Source organism: Trifolium pratense, linkage group LG1 (genome assembly GCF_020283565.1).
Source record: "Trifolium pratense cultivar HEN17-A07 linkage group LG1, ARS_RC_1.1, whole genome shotgun sequence".
In the NCBI taxonomy this organism is placed as follows: domain Eukaryota; kingdom Viridiplantae; phylum Streptophyta; class Magnoliopsida; order Fabales; family Fabaceae; genus Trifolium; species Trifolium pratense.
The window spans coordinates 35206718-35230325 of NC_060059.1; the positions used below are offsets into that span (position 1 = coordinate 35206718).

A 23608-nucleotide genomic window follows, 5' to 3' on the forward strand; every position below is an offset into this window, starting at 1 on the left:
TGATTTTTTGATAACTTGATTAAAAATAGTAAAAGTTATTTTTAATCTGTCTTTTTACGAATAAAAAGAGTAATTTTGACATTTCATAATTTAAATATTCATATCAGAGATTTTACCTTAATAAAAATCACAAATTCTTAAAAATATGTATCTCTCACAAATGAATTATACGAAAAGCTATTTTAAATAGTCTTTTTTTAAAGATTTTTTTGAAATTTTATGATCCAAAAAATTTTATAACAAACTGATGAAATATTTAAAATAACAATTTATGAGAAGTTATTTAAACCAGTTTTTCATTTGAAGTTTCTATATATAAAAAAAAAAATAAAAAAAAAAAAAATTGTTAATTTTTTTAACAAAAATATAATACACTAATAAAATTATTTTTTTAAAAAAAAAAAAAAACCAAAACAATGTTTCTTCTTATCACATACTTAGAGAGCAGAATCAATGTGCAGAATTCTTCAATAAACTTGGAGTTTCCTCACATGCCGACTTCTTAATTTATACTTCTCCTCCAGAAGGTGTTCGTGATCTTCTAAAGAACGACACAATTTTTTTTCTTTTTTGTTTTTTCTTTTAAGTGTTTAAGTGTCAATGGTAAAGAGAACAGCTCAAAATATCTAATGACATATAATTATGTGTAAAGATATGGTGTTAAATTTGTTGTTGGTCTTGATGCATTGTCAAGAGTTTTCTCCCTGTTGGCATCCAGGCTTAAAGTAATTAGTATCAAAACTCTTTTATATATATAGAAATGGCATATTGTAAACACTACAAGTCGACACAAACCAAATAGGAAGTAAATATGCTCAAATTTAAATATATGGAGAGAGATGCCAGCATTTTGGACCTGGTGATATAAAATTGACTTGTGAAGATGCAATAAAATGTGTGGTATTGAAAAGTTTTGGTTAAAGATGTTTAATGTTAGAGACACGGTTTGATAATTTGATACAAGTGATAAACAGTCGGATTTCTTAAATATTTCAGTTGGGAACCCTGACCAATGCATACGAAAAATGATGAAAAATAGCAATTCCATCTTGTGAAATTAGTTTCGACGCACAAAAGATACACAATTTCATCATCCACAAAACAGACAAATATCCAATGTTGCTGAAACTTTCCATGTATGTGAAGAATGTTGTACACATGATTCTAAATTTTCTTTCAGTTGCTAAGTACTTTTCATACTCAATCCATCCACGATAACTTCTATTGTAAAAAATAAATCAAAACAGCATACTAATCACCACCACCTTGGATCGCACCAAAAATGAGCAAAGCTATCTATATTTAACAGAACTTTGCAAGGACGTCTAATTACAAAAATGGTAAGGATACAATTTGATCTGGTGAGGGAAGGTTTGATGCTGGAGAATCAGGTAAAACAAAAAACTGTGATACACACATTCTATTGTTTAAACATCCTAGCTGATACCAGGTTAGCTTGATTGTTCAACACTGGGTTGTGATGCTCGGTGAAGGTTTGATTTGGAGGGAACAACTGCAGACTGCTTCAGAGGCCTATGTCTTTCTTCTCCCTTCGAAGAAGCCAGCTTCTCAGGGCGAAAATGAGTTCCTTCCAACTCATTTTCTGTCTTTCTCTTTTTAATCAATGCACTGCCTGCAACCCTGACATCATCTGGGGAACGGCTTGAACTCCCCTTTGCTTTTTCTTTTTTCGGACCATTCACAGGGGGGTGGAGAACCTGGGCATCTGTAACTGTATTAGAAACACCCTTATTCAATGAAGAATGACTGTTAGATTCTGGAGCTAATCGCTTTCGCACGTTCTGTTGTGAACTAGCAACCGGTGGAACTGGAAAACCATCATCAGATTGAACATTCTCCTCCTGCTTAGGTACCAGTAACTTTTCCCTCTTAATGTTTTCCTGATCCTAACAATATGAGTAAAGCAATCAGATAGAAACAAAATTGAAACATAGTATTGAGTCCTGACAGTAAAATATCAAATATGTTTGTCATCATTTACCCAGACAACGAACAGAAAATAAGTTCTCCCGTTCTTCTGATATTATCAATGGCCAAGATGAATTTATAGAACTTAAATCAAACAATAGACATTCAATAAACACTTGGCTAAAGGCATACCTTATTTCTATTGTGTAGTGCTCTGCGCCTCTCTTTTGCCCTGCAAATTGCACGTTTGATCCCGTGGTTGTCCATGCAACCATTTGGCCATAGTTCTGCTAGCTGAAGACACGGGACTTAAAGTTAGAAAAAATTATGTTGTTTATATTTGAACACCAAAACACTGAACATTGAACACACACACACACAAATAACAAACAGACGTGATGTAACAGACTCGAAATGAAAGAAAATGTCACAACGGTATGGCTAAAAAAATATTAATTGAGGACACTTTTTAGGGTCTTGTAGCACAGTGATGTCATTTTATATTCAAATAAGTAACAAGTTGAGATGAAAAGCCAAGTTGAGCATAAATTCACAATACAATCCCTCATAATAATTAACACCAGCAATCCAATAACTATCCTAGACCAATATTGAGAGGAAAGCATGGAGATTCAACTCACATCACAATACAACTTTCTGACTAGGGGACCTGCAGTTTCATCCAATCCCTGGAGCAATTGCAAACAAGATTCATTAAGAACAAGAATTTTCAAACCAAACCGAATCTTAAGAAAAAGTAATTAAGGTGAAAGTCTTCTGTACATCAACAAAAAGGTCATAGAGATCACAAATCTTGTCTTCCAATGCAGTGTCCATACTAAAATTACTTTTAGGTATTGCTTTTCCATCAGGACCCAATTCTTCATCACCAGATACTCCAGCTTGCTGCTGTTGCTGAAATGGAAGGAAAACAAACAAAAACACCGCAAATTAAACAACCCAAATTGCTGAAATGATCCAATAATCAACATACAAAAAAAAAAAAGAATTGCAAAACAAACTCAAAATTGCATTGAATTCATCAAGAGAAACATCCACATAAAAGAATTAAGTATAGCACAGATTAATATAATGGCAGGAACTAAATGAATGTAACAATGAACCAAATAAGAAAAGCAGCATTGAGCATGGAGTTGGCAAAAATATAACAAATTCAAACGATATTGAATGAAATAGAAAGTCAACTAAAATAAACCTCAGATTCAATAGATGGCGCCTGCATCTTTATCATCTCAACAACTTCCTTCTTTTTTTGTTCAAGCCTATCATGTTTCTCTTTCTTTGCAGACAAACCCACATTGATCATAATTTTTAAGTTTCTCTGCAGCAGGAAGACATTACATAAGATGATGTCATGATGACAAGATAAATAATTTCATTGATTAAGGGAAAGTATATATAAGAATAGTTCTGAACAAATGGCAAGCTATCATGTAGATGTAAGAAACTCATAGAATTATAGGTAGTATTTGCTAGAATGAGATAGAACATATGGCTCCTATTTTATGTTTGATGCATTTAAAAATAGAAGGAAAAAATGGGACACAAGAACAAATGGTAAATTTTGATTCCACTAAAGAATAGGAACCAAACATGTGTTTCATTCAATTCTTTCTCAATGTCAAATGCTACCAAAGTGACATCACATTGAAGTACAGAAAAGGAGAAATAAAAAAGCAAAAATGATATGTTCCAAAACTATCATCATACCAATACCAATCGAAGAGGTTATATATGTCAGCAAAAAGGGGAGGGGATATCATGGTTGGAAACAGAAACAATAGATAAAGGGTCATATATATGCTGAAACACCTTTAGTGTTCTGAGCTGAATCAGGTGCCCAAGAATACTCATAAGACGATTAATTAACTCCTGTGATACTTTCCCTTGGCTTGCCTGCTGAAAAATAAAACAATATTACAATGTTTATATACTCTGAGTATAAAATATCTGAAAATGTGTTTATTTCTAGAAGCACAACATCAGGAATGCAGAGTTGTCCAGTACCGCTAATCTCGCAACTTTAGCAAGTTTTAGCTTTATTTCTCTGGGTAATCTCCGTTTGATAGCTTGGGATGTGCTATCAACCTCCTGGTTTTCCATAGTTGGTGGCCTTGCTGTAATAATATTTGAAAAAGGAAAACATGCATTAGCAACAAGCTTCTCACGTTGCCTATTTATGTTTTTTTTTTTTTTTTTTTTTGATGAAAGCCTATTTATGTGATATACATAAACTTCAAAATAGTTTCTAAACTTACATTCTGTGACCGCTTTCTCCAAATCTTGAATAGCTTTCTCAAGAATTGTAGATTTTGACCTCACACTGGAGCTATCTTTTTTGAATATGTTTTTAGATTTCTGCACAAAGATTCAACCAATCGTATTACTAATACAGTTTTTGTTAAGCATGTAACATTCTATTGTCACAGTTTCAACATCAAAAGTCACAGTAAATAGAAATGTTACACTGCCAAGTGTACATTACACAGCATAACTAAACAAAACTTCCTGTTATATCCTTGTTGAAGAGAAATTAACCATACAGCCCACAATCCTTAAACTAAATAGCTATATTTTGAATAATAAAAAAGCATGCCCCATGACAGCCTAGAGAATAAGTTAAGGGAGTACATACTAGCAATGAAGATACACAATTTAGAATTCATAAGCAGCAGTGTTCTTCATAAAAAATAGACAGGGAGGCGGCAAATTGTTACTTTTTACTATTTGGGACTTTTTTTTTATTAAATGTAGCACACACTTTGTCTAGCACAGAGCATGCCGTGTTTAATTTAAGATTGATCTGTTGATTGGAATGGAAAATGACTGCAAAGGAAGGACTTATTTGATGGCCAATTCCATCGTGCTTCATGGGGTAACTATGGTGTGAATGGTTGAACCTATTATGTCCAAATCCAAGAGGTACAATAGGACACACATAAAAGTATATAAAAATTCTTAAGATCTTAATATAAGATTGGGAACTAGATATATTAAGACAAATTTATTAAAAATGCATGCTTTAAATCAATGCATGATATTTGAATTAATTTGTTAATATTTTCTCATTAACAGAGAACCATCATAACCAAGGTTGTCAAAATCGAGATCTGACATAGGATTGGGAAGGAGTTGCAAGATCATAAGTCATAACACGGATCTAGCAAGATCACATGCGCGAACTCGACCAGACCTAGCAAAGATCACAGGATTTCGCGCATTGGCGCACCATTTTGACTCTCGCGATCATAACTGAAAAACCATAGACACATATTTTCCCTTGTCCATATCAAAATATATTTTCCCCAATAAACGTGTCACATAAAGGTAAATTTTCCTCCAAACAATGTTAGAATGTCACAAGAAGCATCATTAGTCCTACTTAAAAGAAGTGCTGGCAGCCCAATACGATTGCCAACTATTTACCATCTAATATTAATTGCTTACTTTCTTCTCCTTCATTCCCATCATGCATCATCCAAAAAGCACACGTTCTATGTCTAGTTCATTAATAGAGAACTCCGCCAGTTCAAAAATCCACCATCATCACCGAGTAGATGATGTACATCTCCACCAATGTCCCACACAGACACATAACTCGCTGATAACCCTAAGGAACTGCAAATTGTTTTGCGGGTACCAATTTGTGGTACTTTAGAGAATTGGTATGCACAAATTCACGAAGAATTCGCAGGAAAACATGTACCAAGTGTACCAGTAAAAACCAGTAATAAAAACTTAACATTAAACTACTCGATTGGGCACTGGGGAGTGATTATCACTTTATAAAAGTCAAAAGATCACTAGGCCTACCAGTGCAATATACTTGTACACGACCTTTTTGTACACTGCTAATTTATAGCTTAGTTTACATCTCTGTTTGCCAAACTTTCGATGTGGGACTAGTACTATCTCTCTATTTATGTTTGACAGACCACATCTGCATAGCAATTTGTTTTATAACAGAAAGTATAGAGAATGAAGTTTTTTTGGCGACGTAAAGAGAATGAAATTAATAATCATGATTAATATAATCCTAGCAATTGTGACTAAATGACTATTTTTTTTTTTTGACATTTGTTGGAATGTGTGTTTTTAAAAGGAAATAAGAATTGAATTTTTATTTTTGTTAGCAAATCATGTTTGTCGAAGTTTTCTCGGTGATTAAACGGGGCCTAGGCCCAAAAGATGATGCAAATCAACAACAAAAAATAAAAATAACTAGCTTGAGAGTTAACCGACCCTGGCCAAATCCATCCTAATCTATGTTGTCAATAGCACGCACTATAGCAGAACAGTGTAGCAGTGGTAGGGTTCGGTGGACGCCATCTCCCTGCCAGCCGCCTTCAGCAGCGATGGTTGTAGAAGCCGCAAATTGTGGCAACCCCGCTGTCCACTATAGCAATCTAGACTCGCTATAGTTGTGCCTAATGGAGATGAGGAGTTGGAGGTGGAAGAACAACAAGAGTATGCATCAATTGATGAACAAGATAATATTGATGTGGTGGAACTTAGAAGTGAAGATGAGGCAGACACATGCATAAGCATTATTTTGATTAGTTTTAGAACTTGATGTTAATTGCTTGTCGTTTTGTTTACGTTTAGAACTTGATTTTGTCATTTTGAAGAGATCGCCATTTTGAATACTATGTCATTTGATTACATTTAGACCTTATTTTGATGGGAAATGACAAAGTTAATTACAATTATAAAGTATGATTGTCACTTTAATTTTGTGTGTTTTTCTATATTTAGTATTTATGTATCTTATTGGAATTTTTGTTTACTTCGTAAATTGTTTTTTAGTCTTCCCAATAGCGATCATCCCGCTATCTGCAGCTATTTGGGATTAACAACATAGATCCTAAATTGATTTTTATTGATGATAGTAATATTCCCTCCGGTCTCAAAATATAAACAACAAAAAAGTTACTTTTATTGGTCTAAAATACAAGCAAATATTGACTATTTATATCATATTTAATGCTATTATTCCTAAATTACCCTACAATTAAAATAGACAGTAATTTCCAATAACACTTTTATTTTCATGGAACAAGTTTCCGTAAAGGGAAATTTGGAAATCTTATGAAAAATTAAATGAGTTCAACTATTGTTCTTAAAGGGTGTGAAATATTCTTTGTTGCTTATATATGAGACCGGATGGAGTATTTTCATTTACTTAGTTGTTTCATAACTAAATTATTTTTATTCATAGAGTACCAATTATTATATTGAAACGTACCACAAAACGAAATGGGATACCGATTATATATACCCCCACGTACCGTGTACCCTAACCCGTACCGAAGAGAATTGCGAACCAAGTGACTATGGTCCCACAACCTCATCTCTCCTTTACGATTCTAGACAAGATTTTCAGGTTGGGGTGCACTTATATCATATCCTTTGCCTATCTTGGATACATTATGTTTCCCTTCAATGAACCAATGAAGGAGTATGTTGGAACGTACCACAAAATGAAATGTCATACCGATTATATATACCCCCATGTACCTAATACTTTGAGAGTTGCGTACCGAATACCCAAACCCGTACTGAAGAGAATTGTGAACCAAGTGACAACGGTCCCTCAACCTCTTCTCTCTTTTACAATCCTAGACAAAAGTCTAAGGTTGGGGTGCACTTAAATCATATCATTTGTCTATTTTGGATCCATTATGTTTCTCTTCAATCAACCAATGAAGGAGTATATTAGTACGTGCCACAAAACAAAATGGCATACTAATTATATATACCCCCCACATACCTAATACTTTGAGAGTTGCGTACCAAATACCCGACCCTGTACCAAAGAGAATTGCCAACCAAGTGACTATGGTCCCTCAACCTCATCTCTTTTTACAATTCTAGACAAATGTCTAAGGTCGGGGTGCACTTAAATCATATCCTTTGCCTATTTTGGATCCATTATGTTTCTCTTCAATCAACCAATGAAGGAATATGTTAGAATGTACCACAAAACAAAAAGGCATACCAATTATATATACCCCATACATACCTAATACTTTGAGAGTTGCGTACTGAATACCCAAACCCGTACCCTCTGTTGTCAATAGCGGAGCGGCGCGTCAAAATTGGAGGCAACCGATTCAGTACAAGGCGGAGCGGCCATCCCAGGTTTTGCGGGCGATATTTCTGTGAAGCGCGCGCGATAGCGTGTTGCACGTCACGAGCGTATCGGGTTTGTAGCACCGCTTTTATTTGAAAAACAAAACGACAATTTTGCCCTTAAATTTTAAACGTTTTAGAGGGTAATTGTGGAATTTTGTTAAACCCTAATTCCTTATTCACTTGTTACGCCTCATCGTCGTTTTTGTGTTTGGAGAGTACGAACTAGAACTACGAACTCTGCCTTCCTCTCTTGGCACCACCGACCGATCCTCTCCTCTCATCACCAATATTGATCCTCTCCTCTATTCTCATCACGGTTTGGTACTATACTACTATATGTAGTATGTATTTGGATGATTGGTATTTGAATTTTGTAAGACATATGCTACTTTTATTGGTTTTAAACTTAATGAAGTATGTATTTTGATTATTGGTATTTATCATGTAATTTTTATTGTCAACGACGTGTCGCTAAAATAGCACCCGCGATGCTCGCCGCTACCATGCCTCGTCAATTTTAGGGTTGTCCGCGCCGCGCCGATTTTCCGCTTTGACAACATAGCCCGTACTGAAGAGAATTGCAAACCAAGTGACCATGGTCCCACAACCTCGTCTCTCCTTTACAATCCTAGACAAAAGTCTAAGGTTGGGGTGCACTTGAATGATATCCTTTGCCAATTTTGGATCCATTATGTTTCTCTTTAATCAACCAATGAAGGAGTGTGTACTCCCATTTCTCTCATACATAATGAAGAACAAGGTTGGGCAAAAAGTCTTAAGGTATGTTTTTAAAATTGCATCTTAAACAAACTGAAGATGCATTCCAAGCACATTGTAGATTGTTCAACAATTTATAAAATTAAAACAAAATAATGAAGGATACTCCTTTAATAGGTATCTAAACATATTGTAGCATATCGGTATCTAAACATATTGTAGCATATCGGTATCTGATACACAAATGACATTAATACTATATCTTAATAGGTATCTAAACATATTGTAGCACATTGGTATCTGATACACAAATGACATCAATACTATATAAATATTCTTTATTCAATGCATAAATGAAACTATGCCAGTGCTGCAAAGTTTGAGATAACTTGTTTAGTTAAATTTCAATATTGAAATTAAAACAAGACAGCAGAAAAGCAAAAGAAGTTAACTTACTGGTCCTTGCATCACAGATTTTCCCCCAGACAAGTTAAGTTCTGGTAGCTCATTGATGCCATTTTTATCTTTTGATCCACCTGTATTTTCTAAACCATCAACACTACTTGGGGTTCTTCCAGGTTGGGATTTGGAAGAAACACCCTTTTCTTGGTACTTTTGATGAGAAGTATCAAGCACTCCACTTGCATCGTTATATTTATCCACTCTGTTCTTAGATTGGAGTACTCCTGTAGTCTGATTGTCAGCAGCTTTGACTTCTGCTACAGAAGGCACGTTCAAACAGATAACCACAGAAGGGACATCATTATTGGATTCTTTCAAACAGACAGACGGATTTGAAATTGGTCTACTATCAGTCGTTTTCTTTTTCAAAGTTATTCCAGAGATCTCCGATTGATTCTGAGGTTTCAAATCTTCACCAGGTACAGCCAAATTCTGTAAGGAATTAAATGTATTCTTCGCAGGTAATGATGCAGTTTTTCCAGCAGCCGTCTTTCCCACTTTTGCATGTTTATTTGATACATGTCCATCAACATTCTCACCTGGATTCTTCAATGTATCTTTCCGGCACCTTTTCTTTGCTGGCGGATTAGGTAACGCCGGAGGTTCACTTCTATATAAAGATAAAATCGATGAGAATGATCAAGAATTGATATGAATCTTTTATTTACTATAACATTCATTTAATAAATTCAATCATAAATTCAGCATTTGATTGGGTAGTCTTCCACCATTCCATTCATGTAAAGAAGTCAAATATGAATGTAAGATAACTGTTTAATGACAGTAGATAAGCCAGTTTTATGTTATTTTGTTTAATCACTACATGTTAATGAATTGCTTAAAAATGCAGATATTCTTCCCTTTTAGGCAGGCGATAAAACAAATTTTAGTATTACCTAAATTTAACAGACCAACAGCCCCAACTTGGACCCCAAATTTAATATTGCAATAAATTAGTATTCTCCAAAGGCTGTACCAAACATTGTATACAATTTTGTTTTTTGAAGAAATTTTATAGAAACAATTAAACAGTGCAAATTGCAAAAGAAACATTTCTCAAAATTTAAGGTTCACTCAAGCTGCCATGACTAAAGCTCATTTTCAAGTCATGAATTTAGGCAATAACTCCACCCTCCTGCCTTGCAAGCTAGTAATTCAAAACCCTTCTAGGATTTGTTTAAAGGTACATGATGATCAAACATTCAAGGATCCTGCTAACCCAATGTCTGCATAAATATATATTAGAACCAAAACAACTAATCCATTGTCTACGATAAATGCTACCCTTTTTTATAATACCTTAAAACTGGTTAGCACTTGCCAACTTTTATTATATTACACATTCTGTCATAGCATAAACATGAAAAGAGGTATGGAGTTCTACCTTACTTTATATGGCAGCTGTATTGCAGTCAAAGTTATAAGCATAAACATAAAGAGTTTTATACAGAAATTATAGTATTAGCTGATGTCACAACTCACAAATTCAAAAGATGGCTATGAATTATAAACAATCTCATTTCATGTTCATGCAACACCAAAAGCACACATAAATGACCATTAAATACAATTACTCGCTGTGTCAATATACCTCCATTGACATATGTAATTCACTCACAAACCAGAAAGAAAAAAGTGCAAAGGCTTGATAAATATAAGTAGTTTATAAAAGACAATTAAGAAATACTTCAGGCAAATTTTTAATCAAAACAATACTTACATGCGTTCCAATTTCCCCCTATTGACAAAGAAACCATCATGTTTGATTGCAGAATTATCAACTTCAAAATACTCATCCTGCAAAAAGGACAACTGAATATATAAGTGTGTGTGTGGGTGTGTGTGTGTGTGTGTGTGTACGAAAGTCCATAATATATAGAACAACAATGCTCCTCTCAGCAATCAAAGGTCAAATCATAACAAACAGTAACAATACACAAATACACCAACCAGCTCAGCATCGTCAATGAAAGAGTCTTCTGTGTCATACTGATCATCAGGAACAACAGGTAGATCCTCCTCATCACTACTATCATTACCCTGAAAATGATTCAATGCACATCTTTAATATGAATTTACAGTAGAAGTTAATTCGTGCAGGTACAGGTCATAGAGTAACAAGCATAGTAAGAAATACATACCATGTAAAGCCGTTCAATTTTCTCTATTACAGCACTGAACCGGTTGGTCTGGGGAGCATCTTCTTCTTTCTTCTCAGTTTGTCCCTAAAAATGACAAGTGAAGTGAGGATAGCAAAAATAGTGAAGAACAATACCATATACAATTTCAAAAAAAAAATATATTGGTTCACATCACAACTACCCAAGATGACAAATAATGAAATACTGAACTATAAACAAGCTGGAGTCAATCATATCCAAGATTACCTTGACTCCACATATTCCAATTTCATGTTATAAAAACATGATTCTCAACAGTAATTGCATGTTTAAGAATTGACAGTAAATTCAAAACAATAACAATACTGGTCAACTATGGCATGTTACCAAGCACGTGTCAGCTAACTACCACAGATTGTATGTTACTCATATTAGTAAATACCTAGATAAAAAAGGGAAATACCAAAAATATCAACAAAAGAAATATGGGTGGAAAAGTCAGAAAATGGGGTTTACTCTCCATGATCCAGTAGCAGCGCGAATATATTCTTTTAGCTGCAAATTGCAACATACAGATGCGCCGCAGGCGTAAACCGAATTTGGGAGTGGGGCCACCGGCCATGACACCACTATAGAGGCACTATGGTATTCTGTTTTATCAATGGCAGAATGCCAAAAAAAATGCCATAAAACGCGCCATGGCGCCGCCATTCTTCACAAACTTGCCATGATGGTTGTCATAAAAGCCGCAATCCACCATAGCCAATATTTGACAACACTGATGGTATTCAATTAATAACTTTGCTATCTACTAATCTCAATACAAAATTCAGCTAAAAAATCACAACAAACAAGAATACTAATAGAAGTAAATAACATAATACACAAAACTAGTTCGTATTACTCTTATATATAGATCGTTTTAATAAAGACAACTGAAATGAAGTTCCATCAAGTCCACCAAATTAAAATAGGCAAAACAATCAGTGATGTCAATACTCAATAATCAATTGCGGACAACAGCGGTTTGTTCAAATTCCACTACGCATTAATACTATATTATAGCTGTTATCTAACAACATTTTCAGTATGCTTGGTTCCATTTCTAGAGGGGCCAAAATTGATCTAGAGGGGCCAAACATACCCTTTGTACTAAATAGCGTATTGAGGAGCATCAGCTATTTGTTCAAATTACCCTGCACTATATCACTACTATATGCACTATTTAACAACACTAACAACAATTAACCCTAATAACTTCAAAGAGCAATTCCAATTTCCGATAAAATAAAAATTGATTGAGCAAATGTTATACAGCTAAAACGATTACTACGAAAATCATTAAAAAAAATCACCAAACAGCAAAATTGACAGAAAATCACAGTTTATATGCATACGAAACCAACAAAACCTAACAAAAACAATAAAAAATCTGCAATGTGAATGAAGAAAGGAAAAGAATCTCACAGGAGCGATTCTAGCTTCGAGCGCAGGGTTCGCCTTCGGAACTTGCTCAGGAGCTGAAGTGGATCCATTGTTATCCTTATTGGCGTCTTTCAGAAGCTTCTTCCACGATACAATTGTGGTCTCACCTGGTCGGAGCTCAACTTTGAAAAGTTGTCGATCACCTATTCTGATGCACGTCGACGCGGATGAAGGTCGCGACGAATCGCTAGCGGCGGCGCCGGGGTCGGGATTGGAGTTGCTGTCGGTCATCGGAGCGGTTTTTTATTTTATGGTAATTGGTGTCGCGGCGATGGGGAATTAGGACACGAGAAACATTTATGAAATGAAACGTCTTAAGCCCTAAGATTGAGACATGAAGAATTGGTGTTTTGCGAGAGAGAGATTGCGCGGGATTCAAATATCGGGAAAAAAAAATGTATTCTTTTTATTTTATTTTTCCTTATAAATACGGAGTAAATGAAAACGGTGTTTTTTATTTTATTTTTCTATCTTGAATTCTTGATACGGTGTATCTTATTTTTTTATCTTAATTAATTAATAATACGGTGTATTTTATTTTTTTAATCTTAGTGTGTATTTATTTTTTCAGCTAACGGGATTAACTTTGATTTAGTGCAGATCCATTCAATGATTTTTGTGTCGTTAACGATATAGATCTGGAGGTATGTATCCGACTGTAAATGTCGTGGGTTTGTTCGCACATTTATCTTTTTTATTTGAATGAATGAATATCGTTTATTTAGTAAAAAAAAAAACATGATGTTGTTATGTGAATTGAGAATTGCGGTTCGAATTTTGAACTCTCATTTATTCACCTTAAAGGTCAAATATAAGAACAACTCCGGCTGACCTTATATTTAGTTCGTCTGCCAGCTTGGAAGCACAAAACAAAGGATATTTTGGCTAGACCACAAATGCAGAATGCCAGCATGGCGATGCGGTCACATTGTGAAGCAACGAAATTTTGGATAAATAAAGTATGGCAGCAGTGTTACTTTTTGTTTTGAACACACACTTAATATTGAACCATTGGAATAGTAAAATATCAATATGTAATGTAAAATAGTGGGACTTAATATGAATTTTTTGGAGTTGCATTGATGGAGTAAAAAATAATTGAGTTATTTTGAGATGGTGTGGCTTCAATGGTACCCATAAAATACCTTTGGTTGAATTGCACCATTATAGATACTCTAAGGCCCGCTAGAGTTGCTCTAATGTGAAACTCGCTATGAATTTTTTTTCATGTATGACGTAACGAACAATTGGAAAAAGTTCAAAGCGACTTATGAGATGTTCAAAATAATGAATTTACCTAACTTTGTCGCACTTGAATTAGTTATTGTCTTTGTGTTTATACTTTTAGATATATGATGTTTGATATTTATTTGTAGCTATAACCATAAAAAATATATTTCTAAAAGTTTGAATGGTAAAATGTGTTTGTGTGCAATTGCACATTATCTTAATCTTCATCAATAGACACTTTTTTGTTTTTTTACTCAAGCAAAGGGTTCTAGATTGGGCCTTGAGCCCAATAGCAAAGGAAAACTATTTGGACTGCCGGGCAAGGCCCAATGAAGAGCAGCCCACGAGTTCACTTCTACGAGTCAACGGTCATGATGCTCATCGCATCGTAACGACCGATACCGGAATGATGGGGATTGACTGCTCATCATGATTTTTCTAGCCGTTTTTTCGACAATCAATTGATGGCATCAAAGGCTTTGGCCCAGCGCTGAGGGCTATATAAACAATCTTCCACCAACTTCACAAGGTACATTATTCTTCTCTCTGAAAACCTTCACTCTACACTTAAGCTGACTTGAGCGTCGGAGTGTCTGCAGGTACACAACCCCCACCACTTCACGGAGGGTCTCAACGGAACAACGTCGGCGCGTCGTCTCTCTGATTAGGTAAGATCACAAAGTTAATTCTTCACAACCAAAGATGTTGTATTTCTTTCTTCCAATTTCTCTAGGTGTGTTTGTTTCATAGATTAAAATCATAATCCTTGGAATATTATTCCTAGGAACATGATTACCAAGAATATTATTTCAATCAATGTGTTTAGTAAATAAATAAATTTTCTTGGAACATTTTTAAAATAAATTTCAATTAAAAATTTAAATATTAAATAAAAAAGAGAGTTAAAAATAATGGGGGAGTGAGAAGTTATGGGTAGTTACCTCTTATTCCCATGGGAATATAAGATTCTCAGTTCTCACCCTTTAACATGGGAATAGAAAGTGAGAAAGTCATTTATAAATTATATTCCTAAGAATAAAAAGTTCCCTAGGGGCGTTTGTTTCACGGATACACAATTAATTCTCGGGATTAACTTTCCCAGGAACATAAAAGTAGGAACCTTATTCCCAGGAAAATAGGAAAAAAAGTGTTTGGTTAGTAACTTTATTCCCGAACATCTTTTATTAAAAAATTCAAGAAACAACTAATGGGGTGTTTGTTTCAAGGTTAGGAATAATATTCCTGTGAATATATGGGTTGGAATAAATATACCCATGTTTGTTACAAGGTTGACATGAAATTATTTCTGGATATGAAGTTTCCTTGGAATAAAATAACTTCCAATAACTTCTCTTATTCCCATGATTTTATTCTCAAGGAAATGGGTGGGAAAGAAAAGTTCCCATGAAAATGGAAATACATTTTAAATAACTTCCAATAACTTCTCTTTTACCCACTTTTATCAATAATTCCTAAGAATGTAGTTAATATGAACCAAACATGTTTTTTTTAAAATACCTTGGAATAAAGTTCTCATTATTATTTCCTGGGAATATGATTTCTGGAAGTAAAATTAACAACCTTGAAACAAACGCCCCCTAAACTATATTTGGCTTGCAATGTACTGTATATTCCAACATTATAAGTAATTATCAAAATAACCCTAAAATATATATAATGAAACCACCAATATTACTCTCGATATTAGCAAAATTTGTTCATGTCGATGTCCATTAATTTCCATTTCCATTAATAAAAGAAGAATGGATACGTATAACTAGGGGTGTACATGGGTCCGGCAAATCCGGTTGACCCGGTCAAACCCACTCAATCCAACCCAAAAAAGTGGGTTGGGTCGGGCAAGTGGGTGGGTATGGATTTCAAAAATGAAAAACTCATAAAAAAAGTTGGGTTACGGGTAAAACCGGACCCAACCAAAAAAATCCACTTACCCACTAGTGCTATGTTTTTTGAAATATTTTTTATGAAAATACTAAAGATTTTTCCATTTGATCATTAAATATTTTTTATATTGAAAATAAGTTATACTATTTTTTAAGAAAATATAAAGATTGAATAATTTTTATAAACAAATATGATAATTTATCGCACTATTTAAAAAATAAAAAGAAAAACTTGAATAATTTTCATGAATATATATTATAATTCATCATTTAGTCATTTGATATTAAAAAAAGCAAAAAAAATTATTTGGGTAGCAAACTATCTAACCCGTAAATTAGTGGGTTTACACGAAAAATATGTGACTATTTTTCAAGAAAATAATATGGTTCAGTTATTTTTATGAAAAAATAGGATGATTCGACATTTAAATATTGAATATAAAAAATAGAAAAATAATTTGGGTAACCCACTACCCAACCCAATCCAACCCGGAAATTAGTGGATTTACCCAACCCGGCCCAATGTTATAACGGGTGGTTATTTTCCTCGACCCAATCCGGAGTATCGTATGTGGTTCGGGTTTTGGTTTTGGTCAAACCCAACCCAATCCGGCCCACGTACACCCCTACGTATAACCACTGGTGGTTAGAGTATCAATAGCAAGACTATACAACACAAGTCTGCTATGATTCAATTATTATCCTAATATATTCTCAAAGCACACACCTATGAACAAAATTAAAAGGGTAAAAAATGGGATTTGATAGATATCTTGTGTATAGGGTTCCTGGGAACAAAATTTTCCCATCCTCAATTAATGAGAATAAAATTGACATGAACGTGGGTAAATACGGTTTTCTGGGTAATTTTTATTCCTAGGCTTTTTGTTTATTCCTATCTACCAAAACAAAGGCACCTTTATTTTCACCCTTAGAATCCTAGGAATATTTTTTTAATCAACGAAACAAATACTGCTATAAATTTATAAAAACTTAAAATAAATATAGAAATAAAAGATTCTCAAAGTTACATACCTTGAAATAAATTTGTAATCCATGAAACAAACACCGAATATGTTCATTTTAGGAAGCCTATACCAACTAACACGTTTTATTTAAAGTTGGACAAAACAGCCTACCAAGTTTCACACTATGCCCCCCTACCCCCTTTTCCCGCTTTAACCAAAGAATAGACGAAATTTTGAGTCGCAACTCTTCTTAATTCAATCTCAACCTCCACCATTACTAACCTAACAACACTATATTAAATTATCGCACCGTATGCACACCTAAACCACATCTATCCTAATCCTAATTCTAATATAAATAAATTGTAGGTATCCAAAGAAATAAGGCTAGTTTAGTGGTGATGATATGATAGAGACAACATAAGATAATTGTATTATATTTTGTCTTAATCTAAAGTTTGACGAGACAATAAAGTATGATAAATTAATTCTATAACTCATGATATCATGTATATCTAGTTAAATTTTTTTTTATGAATACGAGTTGGTTTATAAACCAACAAAATATGATTATGTGATTATGTGACAACTGAATTAAAAAAAAAAGCTAATAAACGTCTCACTAATTAGCAACCCTCCCCCCATCAGCAAGACATGTGATTATGTGAGAACTGAATTACTCTCAACTGATAATTATCAGGTGAGTATAAACACAATTGAACATGACGGAGCCAAATTTTTCTCAAGCCTATTGAGGATCATGGTCATCAAAACTTTAGACTCGTTCAAAATTATAGTAGGACTCGAGAATTAGATTTTGAGCCGAAATGTGAGGCGTTACTGATTTCAACTTAAATTTGTCTTTTTTATTAAATCTTGAATTAATTTCATCTAATTTATTGTTAAATTTTGAGTTAATTTCGTCTAAAACTTTCACGTGACACCCTCATAAGTTGTCCATGTATATAAATATGTTAGCTACAGTAAATTTAAACCGAATTTTGACTAAAATGACTAACTTGAAACTTTTTAAATTTAAGCAAAAAAGTTATTTACAATTTGTTATCTTTTTACTTTATTTTTTTATGCATTCCTTAATTAATTCAGTAGTGAATCATACTCATGAACAAATTTCGTATGACGCTGTACTTAACGCTATTTGGAATGGTTAAAGAATCCGTAACTCATGGACAAATTTGATTATACTCTTAGCACTTTCGCAAAGCTTATAAGAAATATACACGTCAATGAATTGACCATGACAGTGTGTGAATGAAACCAATGGTCAAGTAAGTGTGCGTGTGACAACTATCAAAGCTAAATCAAACATGAAATAAGTTAGGTTTTTATCGTTAACTGTGCCATCATGAAAGTTATTTAACCACAAACTTATTTTTAGCAAGTTTGCATGTTCCACTTCTGTTGTTTTCACTTTTATCTTACCCTACCAAGTTCCAATAGTATACCTTCTCCATCTACACAATTAAACTTGAGAGAGAGAGATCTAGAGATAGATGGGGAGAGGTAAGATTGAGATCAAGAGGATTGAAAACTCAAGCAATAGACAAGTTACATATTCAAAGAGAAAAAATGGGATTTTAAAGAAAGCTAAAGAAATCACTGTTCTATGTGATGCTCAAGTTTCTCTTATCATCTTTGCTGCTTCTGGAAAAATGCATGACTACATCAGCCCTTCTACCACGTAATTAATTAATACCTCACCACTTTTTCTTTACTTTTTTTTTTTTTTCCCATTGTTCGTATTGGAAATTTAGTGCATGAAAATATTGTTTGATTTGATCTATAGATTAAACTCCTTAATTTTTGTTGGTGTAATGAAAGGTTGATTGATATACTTGAGAGATACCATAAAACATCTGGGAAGAGGCTTTGGGATGCCAAACATGAGGTAAGGTTAATTAATGTTGCATGTTTGGATTCACGGTGAGTTTGATTTTGGTAAAGAAACTATCCTTTAAAATTTTAACAAAATTTAGTTGTCATTAATTTTCCTTAATATATCAATTCAAAGATGCACTAACTATAGGTTTGCTATAGGTTTTTGTTTTTTTGTTGCTTTGTCCAATGGAAAATTAGATACTTCTTGTTGTTTTTCCAAAAGTATGCTAAGGAACATATATATAGTTTGAATTATATGAGTAGATCTAAATTTAGGATGTACAGTACCTTCTATTCTACCCATATACAAAAGAGATGATTAGCAGGAGCAACAGGAAATGCATGTAACATCTATGAACAGATCTGGCAACAAAAAAGTTATTCACTTGGTTCATGTTTATGTCCAAGTATAAAATTTAAAAAAGGAAACAATTCATTTCTTTTTTGACCAAGTTGCTTTTCTTTCCTTTAAAAAAGAGAGTGTTAATTAGGGTTTGGTACAATATGTTAATGGAAAATACTAAGGTGGTCACAACTTTTTAGTCACACTATTTAGTTACACACAAATAACACGGATTTGGATCCTCAGCTACAGCAGGCACAACAACCTCTGATGCGTGCCTGCTGCGAGATCTAGCCTTTTAAGTCCCATATTAAAACATATGTATAGATAAAGCATGCTAAGGTTTTGAAATCCCAAACAACACATGTCATTGAATTATTTTGAAAAAAGTTAAATATATTTTTAGTTCCTCTAAAAATTTCCTTCAAAATTTGGTTTTCAAATTCTCAGTTTTTAATTTTAGTTTCTACTTTTTTTCAAAAGTTCACGTATCATGTTATAAATGATTTTTTTTTTAAAACATATCATTATTAAGACCTTAAAATATCATTAATTTAATTATTTGACTATTTAATATTTAATGCGTAAAGAAAAAACTATTTAATATTTAATTTAACAATTTAATCTTTGATTTGAAATTATAGATAAACTAACAAAAAATTAATTAAATAGTTAATTTATTGAATTAATAGTATCATAAGATCTAATAATGATATTTTTTTTTTAAAAAGTCATTTCAAACATGATACAAGAACTTTTTTTTAAAAAAAGGACTAAAATTGAAAATTTAGAGGACCAAAATTCAAAGGAAATTTTTAAACGGATTAAAAATGAAATTTAGTATATTTAGAGGGATCGAAAACATATTCAACCCTTTTGAAAAAATATATTATATAGTTATTTTTCCTTTCTACCTTTTACTAAATATGTATGTGGAACTAAATAAAAAGTCCAAAGTTATTGTGACCACCAAGTCTTTCTTTGTGTTAATGTCAGAACCTAAACAATGAGATTGAGAGACTCAAGAAAGAGAATGATGGAATGCAAGTTGAGCTCAGGTAGAAATTACTTGCACCTTATTAATTAATTATATATGATAGTATACTTCTAGATATATATCTCTTACTGCAGAAAAATGTCACTACAAAGGTCCTTATCCATATCTCTGTTGTATTCAATATTCATATCTATGGTGAGCTTGCTAGCTAGTAATTATTATTATGCATAAATTTCAGGCACTTGAAGGGAGATGATATTAACTCACTAAACTACAAGGAGTTGATGAACTTAGAAGATGCCTTAGAAAATGGTCTCCTCACTATCCGCCAGAAACAGGTAGGCAATTTTTCAACCATAACTACATTGCTACTGTCAATCAATATATACCTAGCTAATAGATAAACTTTTGTATTTGTTGCAGAGGGAATTATACAGGATGGTCAAGAGAAACGTATGCTTGGATTTCTAATTACAAAGTTCTAATTGTATATACTACAACTTTTGTTGCACAATCCAAGACCAAACTATTAATTAACACGGTTTTTGTGTGCATACATTGTTGGTCAGGGCAAGATATTAGAGGAGGAGAACAGAGAACTTAATTTTATTCTCCAGGTACCTCTTTGAGATATTTTACTCATTCTTTAAAATTGTTTAGATAGAAGAATGTTTCAATTTTGTTTGAATAATGGCTGCTTGTTTGGATGTGTGGTGCAATAAGTATTCTCGCATCCCAATATAGGAATTGACTTGAAATTGAGAAGCAACTATAGTTGTGGCTTCTAGCAAAAGTGCGGTATTATCGTGGTTTCTAAAAAATCCAAATACACGCTAAATTCTGATCTTGTTTGGATAATTAATTTGGAGAATTTTTAAAATGATGAAAATTTATGAAATATTTTGTCCAATATAAAGTTAAGAAATTTTAAATGACACATAAAAGTTACGAATTTGAAATTCCTTCATTTCATATGTTTCAAAATTTTTAAATTGACCCCTATAAACTTTTTAGATTTGCAAATTGGCCCCTAAAATTTTCAAATGCCTTTAATTGTTTTAAAATTGTAAATTGGTCCATATTTTTCAAATTTATAAAATAGTCCCAAAAATATTTACAATCGAATTTTATATTACTTTATCTAAACACACATATTTAAAAATGAATGTAATTCAAATAAAATTATTTGAATTGTTTAAAATTTTAAATTGTGATGAATTAATGTAGATTCAAGAGAATCAGCTCAAGTTGCATTATATAATTTAGGTTATGAGTTATGCTTTCCAAAAGGGTACCAATGCTATAAATAAAAATATTGTGAAATGTAATAATCAAGCAAAATATGAATGAAAGAAATTAGTTATGTTAGCTTAGCAATATTATCCTCCATTTATGAACAACTAGAAAGTTGTTCATAACATAAATCATCTAAAATTTCATATTTTTTCATCCAAACACGCTTTTAGCGTCGGTCTACAAGTAGACATGAATTTAATTTGGTAGAGAATGTTGGACAACTCAATTGTACTTTGAAATAGTTACTCAATTGTACTTTAAATTTAATTTGCTATACAGAAAGGTTTAGCGATGCAGTTTATTGACCGTCTACCTTTGATTCATGTGTAATTATTTTCTATTTATATATATATATATATATATATATATATATATATATATATATATATATATATTTATATATTAAAAATAGTTTCATTTATCATCAATCTATTCTATAATATATGTTAATTCAGTGCATAATGTATTTGTGCATGGTGTTTGTTTTTCAGCAGCAACAACGTATGGAAGGTGGGAGAGAAATGGATAATGATCATTTTGATGAGAGTGGAAGAGATTTCAATTCTCAGATGCCATTTTCCTTTCGTGTTCAACCTATGCAGCCAAATCTTCATGAAAGGATCTAGAAAATTCGCTGCTGCATCCCTCTTCAACTTTGTATCCAACCAATTCAAGACATCTTAATTAATTGGCATTTTGATAATCTTGTGCATGTCAAAACTTTTTATAACTATATATGTTGATTTGTGATTGTAATAAAGAGGCTGAATCTGGCTTTGTCATGACGATACAATATATTCATTCGTCTTAAAATATAAGTAAAAATTGATCAACAAAAGTTGATGTATTTCGTGTAAAATTTATACCAAATACATTAATTTTTGTTGGTCCATTGTTGCATATATTTTGACATGGAAGGAGTATATATTATGAGCTATGGTTCAATTTGTGCAGGATCAAACTTCGATAGATTTGATCTTGTTTATCTAACGAGATTCATTACACGTTTTTCTAATAGAGTTGATACTAAATTTTGTCCTATATATACAAACTATAGGACAAATTGAATAGATTTGCTCTAAACGAATAAAAAAACCACTTTTTAAATTCATCAAATAATAAATTTGGGGCAAAATTACATTACAGGTCCTTTATCTTATTTTTTTGTAACAGTTTGTTCCTTTATCTTTTTTTTGTAACAATTTGGTCCTTTATCTTTTTTTTTGTAACACTTTGGTCCTTATCTTATTTATTTATAAAAAATAAAGGACCAAAGTGTTACAAATAAAAAAAGATAAAGGACCAAACTGTTACAAAAAAAGGGACTAAAATGTTACAAATAAAAAAAATAAAGGACTAAAGTGTTACAAATAAAAGATAAAGGACCAAAATGTTACAAAAAAAAGATAAAGGACCAAAATGTTACAAAAAAATAAGATAAAGGACTTGTAGTGTAATTTTACCTAAATTTGGTATATAATATAAATTTGATTATAAAGATCGGAGGTAGGGATGGCAAAAAAACCCAAACCCGAGAGACCCACCCGAACCCAAATCCAAGTCAACGGGCAAAATCTGATTTGACTGGGTTTGGGTTTGGGTTTGGGTGACACCCGATAATATGGGTGTGGGTTTGGTATCAGTCAAACCCACACCCGAAACCCATACACCCACCCGAAATATTTTATAATTACCTAATTACCCCCATAGTCTCCGTCAATTTCCTTGGAAGACCTTAAATTTTAGTTGTAATTTAATTTCTTGAAAGTCTATGTTGTAATTTCTTGAAAGTCTATGTTTGAATTTTCTTTGAAGACCTTAATTTTAGTTGTAATTTAATTCAAAGTCTATGTTGGAATTTAATTTCTTAAATTTGCAAATTATTTTCAAATGTGCTACGGGTTTGAGTTTGGGTGAAAAAAACCCGAACCCAATGGGTATGGGCGTGGGTGTTGTTTTGTCACCCGAACATCTTTTGGGTTTGAGTTTGGGTTTTGGTGATGATTTCGGGTGTGGGTTTGGTAAGTGTCAAACCCGCACCCATGGGCGCCCGTTGCCATCCCTAATCGGAGGAAGTAAATTATAAAGAAGAATACAAGTCA

The 23608-nt window shown here is 32.9% G+C and overlaps 2 protein-coding genes across 7 annotated transcripts; one reads left to right on the top strand and one right to left on the bottom strand.

Moving 5' to 3' along the window:
* Nucleotides 1–1119: 1119 nt before the first annotated feature.
* On the bottom strand, nucleotides 1120–13305 carry LOC123922288 (ubinuclein-1-like). 5 transcript variants are annotated; one of them, XM_045975025.1, is made up of 13 exons: nucleotides 12852–13305; nucleotides 11406–11489; nucleotides 11215–11304; nucleotides 10985–11061; nucleotides 9259–9874; nucleotides 4209–4308; nucleotides 3958–4067; nucleotides 3763–3846; nucleotides 3146–3271; nucleotides 2713–2844; nucleotides 2571–2618; nucleotides 2122–2223; nucleotides 1120–1907 (listed from the first exon to the last, which is right to left on the bottom strand). In XM_045975025.1, exons 1-13 carry the CDS (start codon nucleotides 13098–13100, stop codon nucleotides 1452–1454), a joined length of 2274 nt encoding a protein of 757 aa, XP_045830981.1. In that variant the 5' UTR covers nucleotides 13101–13305; the 3' UTR covers nucleotides 1120–1451. The 5 variants fall into 5 exon arrangements, with proteins under 5 accessions (XP_045830981.1, XP_045830993.1, XP_045830987.1 ...); XM_045975037.1 differs by having other exon boundaries at nucleotides 9259–9871; nucleotides 12852–13265; XM_045975031.1 differs by having other exon boundaries at nucleotides 3763–3849; nucleotides 9259–9871; nucleotides 12852–13265.
* A 4970-nt stretch (nucleotides 13306–18275) lies between these two features.
* Nucleotides 18276–22644, top strand: LOC123881386 (agamous-like MADS-box protein MADS9). 2 transcript variants are annotated; one of them, XM_045930072.1, is made up of 7 exons: nucleotides 18276–18673; nucleotides 18814–18880; nucleotides 20210–20271; nucleotides 20449–20548; nucleotides 20634–20663; nucleotides 20780–20827; nucleotides 22001–22505. In XM_045930072.1, the coding sequence occupies exons 1-7, from the start codon at nucleotides 18486–18488 to the stop codon at nucleotides 22130–22132; spliced, it is 627 nt and encodes a 208-aa protein (XP_045786028.1). In that variant the 5' UTR covers nucleotides 18276–18485; the 3' UTR covers nucleotides 22133–22505. The 2 variants fall into 2 exon arrangements, with proteins under 2 accessions (XP_045786028.1, XP_045786020.1); XM_045930064.1 differs by having other exon boundaries at nucleotides 18277–18673; nucleotides 21998–22644.
* The last annotated feature ends 964 nt before the right edge of the window (nucleotides 22645–23608 follow it).

Coding starts and splice junctions, on each gene's coding strand:
- LOC123922288 (XM_045975021.1), bottom strand. CDS start 13,100: ATGACCGACAGCAACTCCAATCCCGACCCCGGCGCCGCCGCTAGCGAT. Junction 11,062..11,214: donor TCATTGACGATGCTGAGCTG/GTTGGTGTATTT, acceptor TCCTTTTTGCAG/GATGAGTATTTTGAAGTTGA. Junction 4,068..4,208: donor GGAGAAAGCGGTCACAGAAT/GTAAGTTTAGAA, acceptor ATATTATTACAG/CAAGGCCACCAACTATGGAA.
- LOC123881386 (XM_045930064.1), top strand. CDS start 18,486: ATGGGGAGAGGTAAGATTGAGATCAAGAGGATTGAAAACTCAAGCAAT. Junction 18,674..18,813: donor TACATCAGCCCTTCTACCAC/GTAATTAATTAA, acceptor GTGTAATGAAAG/GTTGATTGATATACTTGAGA. Junction 20,664..20,779: donor ACAGGATGGTCAAGAGAAAC/GTATGCTTGGAT, acceptor ATTGTTGGTCAG/GGCAAGATATTAGAGGAGGA.